The sequence below is a fragment of the Ammodytes marinus genome (assembly GCF_949987685.1).
Source record: "Ammodytes marinus genome assembly, chromosome: 6".
In the NCBI taxonomy this organism is placed as follows: domain Eukaryota; kingdom Metazoa; phylum Chordata; class Actinopteri; order Uranoscopiformes; family Ammodytidae; genus Ammodytes; species Ammodytes marinus.
This window is the reverse complement of record NC_137235.1, coordinates 652,870-659,882: the sequence shown is the minus strand read 5'-3', so window position 1 is coordinate 659,882 and position 7,013 is coordinate 652,870. Positions and strand designations below refer to the sequence as shown.

Sequence of the window (7,013 nt, the reverse complement as noted above, 5' to 3'; positions counted from 1 at the left end):
ATTTCAGTAATTCAAATAAAGAGGTGAAAATAATATATTATATAGACTCATTACATACAAAGTAAATCAATAAAAAGGGATTTTAAATACAGAAATGTCGGCCCTCTATAAAGTATAATCATCCATATGTACTCAGTACTTGGTTTGGGCCCCTTTTTGCATGAATTCTTGCCTAAATTCCAATTCATTTTCCATGATATTCTAATTATATGAGTTTCGCCTGTACATAGTATTCCTACCTTGAAAGCCCCTCTCTTCGCCTTCCCTATGGCCGTCCTCATCCCATGGACAACCACCACATCATCCGGGCTGCTGCTCGATACTAACCCGGCCTTCGAGACAGTATTTCCCGCAGAGCTGCATTCCATTCTCCGTAGGTCCGGTCCTCCACAACCAGAGGCTTTGGACGCTGACAAATGTCCTGATATTACCTTTAATCTGTTCATGGTTTTAATGTCTCAAAGCTCGCTGTCACTCACTTCAGTGTTGTTGTTGAAATGTGGACGGAAACACACAAGGGTCAAAGTATACACAGTTGAGTCCGATTGGTTCTTATTTTCTTCTTCGCTTTTATTTTGTCAGTTAGCAAAAATCTTCTTGGCGCATTACCGCCACCACCTGGTATGGAATGTGTATCGATCGATAAACTTAAAGAAAAAATCAAAATAAATAATGATAATAAAGTCACTTTTAACCAACCACTCACTCTGGTCATATTATCGTTCATATTTCTTCCGGTTTTAAACATTCTTCATGGATGGAATCTGCTAAAGGTAAGGGAATTTAAATGAATCCTATTTGCACTGTGAATGATATAGTCAGTTGTAGATTATTTATGCTAATCAACTATTTACTGATCAATTAAGGAAAACATTTCTCATGGCTGTGTGTGTTAGTGAACCTGTCTGTCTTTCTCCTCTTCTTTCTGTTGCTCTGTCAGTAGCTGTGTTCCAATCCCCTTACTTCCTGCTTTTGAGTATACGGTAGAAACAGATTTAGGATGTAGGATGTCCCATATGCTTACAAATACCCGGCTGCCCTACTACATCCTCTTCTCTGTCCTCCATTCAATAATGAACCTGTTTTTCTTTCTCCTCTACCTTCTGGAGCTCAACCCTGCATTCCAAATCTCATACTCTTTCTTTTTACTACACTACATACTAAAGTACAGAAGAGTTTTAGTCTTTTTACTACACTACATAAAGTACAGAAGAGTTTTAGTCTTTTTACTACACTACATACTAAAGTACAGGAGAGTTTTAGTCTTTTTACTACACTACATACTAAAGTACAGAAGAGTTTTAGTCTTTTTACTACACTACATACTAAAGTACAGAAGAGTTTTAGGGCCACAGTAGAGAAAAAATCAGATAAGGATTTTTTTTCTTCATTATGTCGAGAAATGTCAAGAATAAAGACGAATACTCCAAAATGCTATTGGAGTTAGTGGGGCATTTATGTATTTTCAGCATTCTACAATTGAAGTGCATGTATTGGGACATCCCAAACGTTTTTCTGGCATACTTAATAGTAGGGAAGTATGGGGATTGGAACGCAGGGCAAGTGTTTTTTTGTCAGTGTATCAAGCTGCTGAGCAAAGTGACTGACAGACCTTGTGTAACACTGCCACCTTCTGCTGACTGGCAGTACTACAGCTCAGACTGGGTTTACACTCACTCACTCAAACACACACTCACACTCACACTCATACACACACTCTCACACTCATTCAAACACACACACACACACACACACACACACACACACACACACACACACACACACACACACACACACACACACACACACACACACACACACACACACACACACACACACACACACACACGCTCAAACACACATTACTCATATGGCCTGAAAAATTTAAAAATTACACTGCAAATGGAATAATTTTTTTCTGTTTCTAAATCAAACATTTATATTTTGATTATTTGAGTTTAAATATTTACATGTGGTTCTTTATACACTAAAACTATCTGACTGTTTTCTACTTTTTCTAGGCAAGTTTATCCCTATAGCACAATTAAAGGTGCAGTGTGTAATATGACATCATCAAGTAAGTTCTAGAAAGTTCTAGAATGCAACGCTCCCTGGGTAACCCCACCCCTTTTGAATAATAACAGAAGCTACAGTGGCCTTCAAGGACAAGAACAATTCTAAATTTTAAACAATGCACCTGATGACATTCCAACTATGACACTTTCAAGATGGCGGCACTAGGCCTTGGTCCAAGATATGCAGAAATATGGACATATATGAGACCATTTCTAAGGGAAAAAAATATAATTCAAAAAAAAAATTTCAGCTATTATGCACTAAATTAAATGTACTTATGGATATCATAATTACTTTCTACAAAATCTGCTGGGAAATAAAACCCCAAAATTCTACACACTGCAGGTTTAAGACACAAGGCCGTTCAAAGTGCTTTACAGGGGCAAGAAATACATCAAGATTAAAATACATCAAGTATAGAATAGACATTAGAAAAGCGAATACAAAATGAAAATAAATAAATAAATAAATAAATAAACATTCCAGGTTAAAAGGGAAACAGAAAAGTATTCCGATTTGATTTGAAAGAGCTGAGAGTTAAAGACACGTCACCAGAATTATTGAATTGACGGTGAATGTTGCTGGTATGATGTCAATTTGACAGTCAACAGATTATTTCTGTATTTGAGCAGAGAGACGCACACGTCTCAAGAAGGAGAAATAAAGAACCAGACCCTTGAGCTAAATGTTACATTGCTCTCGGCAACACGCACACCACAATACAACTTCTCTACTGAAGCACTGCTGGCATAAAAGTTATAAAAGACTCTTAAGTGTGTGTGTGTGTGTGTGTGTGTGTGTGTGTGTGTGTGTGTGTGTGTGTGTGTGTGTGTGTGTGTGTGTGTGTGCGTGTGCGTGTGCGTGTGCGTGTGTGTGTGTGTGTGTGTGTGAGGGGAGGGGGTCAGAGCCTTGAGGGAGCGGCCGGTTGCGGACAGATAAGTAGTAGCAGGAGCGAGTGGGTGGGGTTAATGTAGATATAAAAGGCCCATTCAGGAAATAGCAGAAACAACAACTTTTATTTAACGATTATTCACTAATTGAAACATATTTATGAATATTATAATCCATCTACCAAGTTTGTACTGAAAACATACCAATACATTTTACACACTGCACCTTAAACTTGATAGATTAGAGCTACTTACGTAACTGGAGGCGTATCTAAATATAGGTGTTAACAAAAGCAGGAAGTCAGAATCGCTGGGTGAAAGCTATATGGTCTCATGGACATATAAAGAAATGGACACCGTATTGAAACATGGCGCCCATTCATTCCTATGAAAGCTGCTCATAGGCGCAGAGAAGCAACAAGGAAGTATAATCCGGAAATTCCATACGGCCCAAAGCATGACGTAGCATCGACGTAGCTGCATTATGGACCTATCAAGAAAGAGGGCGGCAAGCGTAGCGGACTGGAGGCGGGAGTAGAATCATTCTCGTTCTGTAGCATCTAGCCTGGCGAAAACAAACTGAAAGCCGTTAAAAGCCGTTGGGCTAATAAAACGCTTGAGGTGGCGTTTTGAAATGAGAAAACTTCAGTTTTAATAGTATATGGTCTAAAGATAAGTATGAGCCTATGATTGATATCCAGAAAAATTTTGCAGAGACACAATCTTGTTCGCCGCTTGTACTGTGTGGACAGGGAAATCTGCCTACGGGCCGTATGAAAATAAGCTCCACCCCTCACCATGCAATACTAATGGGTTGGCCACATGTCCATGCTGGTTGCTCGGAGAAGGCACAGTCCTGGGGGCCTGGTATGGTCTAGATGCAGCCGCTGCCGCCTACCAGTGCAGCTCGGCCAAACATGCCAAAAACGCCCATATCTGCCAAACACGCCCATATCGGCCAAAAACGCCTACAGCTTGTTGCTATGGTTGCTCTGCACTAAGCTGTGTGACGTTCTTCCTGTTCCGTTCTGTTGGTTAATATCGCGCTAGCCAGCTAGCTGCTCTTGCTGCCGTCGATGTTGAGACCATTTCACCAGCAAAATGTTTAAAACAGGACATTACAGCACAGTTAAAAACAAGAGAATCAGCATCCGCAACATTAAACATGAATACTAAGTGCTCATAGTACAGGAGTTACGTCTCCAGCGAGAGTATGGATTACAACAGTCAGCTGGGACTGAAACAGACACCCCCCTGCTCTTCTATATCAGGTAAGTCAATACAAATGTTTTATTCGCCTACTTCGTTACCTAATGTTATGTTTGTGTTATTCAAAGGATTTTGTTGGTTAGAAAATAGCTTAACGTTACAGACCAAATAGCTTCTTTATAAGTCTTATCTGAATGATAATTAGTATATGATAAAAATGATTAACATGTGTTTGTTTGTATATATTAAATTAGACTGGCATCTGGTCAGCATATGAGGTAACAGGTTAGGTGTTACTGTTAACATTATTTTGGTGGCAATGTATAATTTATTTGACTATGTTAATTAATGACTAACATGATTTTTATGTGATGTGTCTTTTGTGAATAGATTTGCAAGCTATGAACACCTGATGACATTTTGGAGCTTTGCATCAACAAAATGGTCTGGGTCTCCATAGCCAAATCAGCTGCCTAAAGAAATTAAGTTGTCACACCTGCACGTCCTTCAAGTTCAATGGTGCTTTGTTGGTAGTTACATACTTTATAATACATAAACAAGATGTAATTGTATTTGTGTAGACTTAAAGGCTAAACTAGCGACTCAGTCCCCTCAAATACATCAGTGTAATTAAGTGACTGTTTTTCTCTATTTTTAGGTGCACATGAACTTTGTACAACATTTTGTCAAAATCAATGAATATCTCCTCACAATATGCTACCTGTCCGTACTGTCTGAGCGCTGAACAAAAATCTGATGTTGATACACAGCCTACATGCTGTGTTTTCGCACATCATTCTTTTTAGTTTTATGTTTCTGTGTACCTTGTGTTAATGTGTATGCTTTACTGTACTGCTGTGTGTCGGCCATGACCCTCTTGAAAAATACCTTTCAGTCAGAAGAAATGGATTAAGGGCAGTTATATATGTTTGATTGCAATGAGCCTCATGAGAGACTCTGCTTCTGTTCCACATAGCGAGTCTCAGAGCTATACATCTGAACATATTTAGTGGGCTTTTTCAAAAAGCTCCAGCTCTTCCATACGTGCAGTAATCACAATTAAACAGTACTTGCTGGGTTGCCAAGGTGGTTGTCCGCAGGTTTGGGGGCTGCCTTTATTTAATATATTGTGTATTTTCTGATAACGAAGGTTTTTTTTGTCCCAGAGAGCCTGCAATTCATATCAAATCAAAGATGTCACTGACCAATGGGTCTGCCATATTCAGTGTCAAAAACTTCTTGTCTGTTTTTGCTACACTTTGCATTTGATGATTTCCCACAAAGTGCAATGTTTCAACATATTTTTAAAACAAAACTCATTTTCATATCATTGTTGAGAAAATATATTCATAATTGTTTTGTCTGTAAATAAACTATTTGAATATTTTTGTCATTGAAGTCCATCATTTAAGAACCTGGGAAAGTGTCTGACTACACAACAACAAAAGCAGAACAGTTCATCAAAATAATATTTTTTTTTTAAGATACTTAGACACTTTACAAAAAAAGTGCATTATGCACATACAATCAGTATGGAAAAGCATGTGAGATGTAATATTAATAATACTTATATAAATATATAGCCTATATATAACATTATTATAATTTAATAATACTTCAGTCTCTTATAATATTATTAGCGACTGAAGGCTATTTACTTTTTATACAGTCACATAACTGTTAAATCTAAACTTTCACGAAGCATCTCAGTCCTGGGTAAAGGAAAGCATTGGATCACAAATCATTGCATATTCTTTACTGCCCAATGATCTTACCTTATTTAAATTACTGTGTGGAGGTCTGGGGGACCACTTACAAAAGCTCACTGCAACCACTAGTCACACTTCAAAAACGAGCCATAAGAATAATCAATAAAGCTGGATATTATGATCACACCAACCTCCTCTTTTTTCCCGCATCATAAAGTTCAAGGACCTGGTTGAATATCAAGTTACACAAATCATGTTCAAAGCTAGAAACAAACTGCTACCAGGTAACATTCAAAAACTTTTTTTTGACAGAGAGGGGGGTTACAATTTGAGGGAACAGTTAAACTTTAAGACACTGGCTGCACGCATGACTTTAAAATGTCATTGCATCTCAATTGGTGGTGTGAAACTGTGGAATGGTATGAGCACGGAGCTAAAGCAATGTCCAAACATGATTCAGGTCAAAAAAAAATTCAAAGCAATGATTTTTAACAGGTACAGGGATAAGGGAGAGATTTAAGACGGAAAGTATGTATGTGTGGATATGGATATGTGAGTTGTACAAATATGGAGATATGGACGTATGAATTGTGTTGATGCATATGGTGGATGGATGTATTTTTGTATGGATGTATAGTGGATATTTCATTTCATTTTTCGTTTGATTTTTGTTTATCCTCAGGAGACCAATTGAGGGGTGGCCCTCATTTGCAATGTTGTCGAGTATATATGGATATATGGATTGTATAAATATAAATATAAAAATAATAATAATAATAATAATATAAAAAATTATTATAAAGTTATTGAGCTGTGGAAAAGGGGTAGGATCAAATAAGTTTATACTTCTTCCTACTCCTTTTCAGGCATATCAATTCAATATGTTATTTGTTTATTTTTTGGGTTTTTTTGTTTATTTTTATTTGTGAAATCATTTGAACATATTTTTTATTGTATTTTCATGCTTTTAATTTGTCTTTTTTTGATATGTCTGAAATAAAATTGAATCACACAATTGCATAGAAAACCGACGTGATAATGTTAAGTCTAGCAGTAATCATACATGCTCACAGTTTCAATAAGCACTACTCATAAAAGAGGGGTACTACAACTGCTAATAGGGATGCTA

General features: G+C 37.3%; 1 protein-coding gene and 1 long non-coding RNA gene across 2 annotated transcripts in view; one reads left to right on the top strand and one right to left on the bottom strand.

Annotated features, from left to right (window-relative positions):
- acaa1 (acetyl-CoA acyltransferase 1) overlaps positions 1-3,287 on the bottom strand; it is a gene marked incomplete at its 3' end in the record, with an annotated part of 30,820 nt that extends 27,533 nt beyond the window's left edge. Inside the window, exons 1-2 of the mRNA XM_080029842.1 lie at positions 3,222-3,287; positions 240-478 (exon numbers count right to left, since the gene is read on the bottom strand). Coding sequence (XP_079885968.1) covers positions 240-446 — 207 coding nt within the window. The 5' untranslated portion in view covers positions 447-478; positions 3,222-3,287. The remainder of the gene's footprint in view (positions 1-239; positions 479-3,221) is intronic.
- A 727-nt stretch (positions 3,288-4,014) lies between these two features.
- LOC307252015 lies at positions 4,015-5,568 on the top strand. The gene is made up of 2 exons (XR_013844918.1): positions 4,015-4,237; positions 4,566-5,568. It is a non-coding gene; the product is annotated as an uncharacterized lncRNA (long non-coding RNA).
- The last annotated feature ends 1,445 nt before the right edge of the window (positions 5,569-7,013 follow it).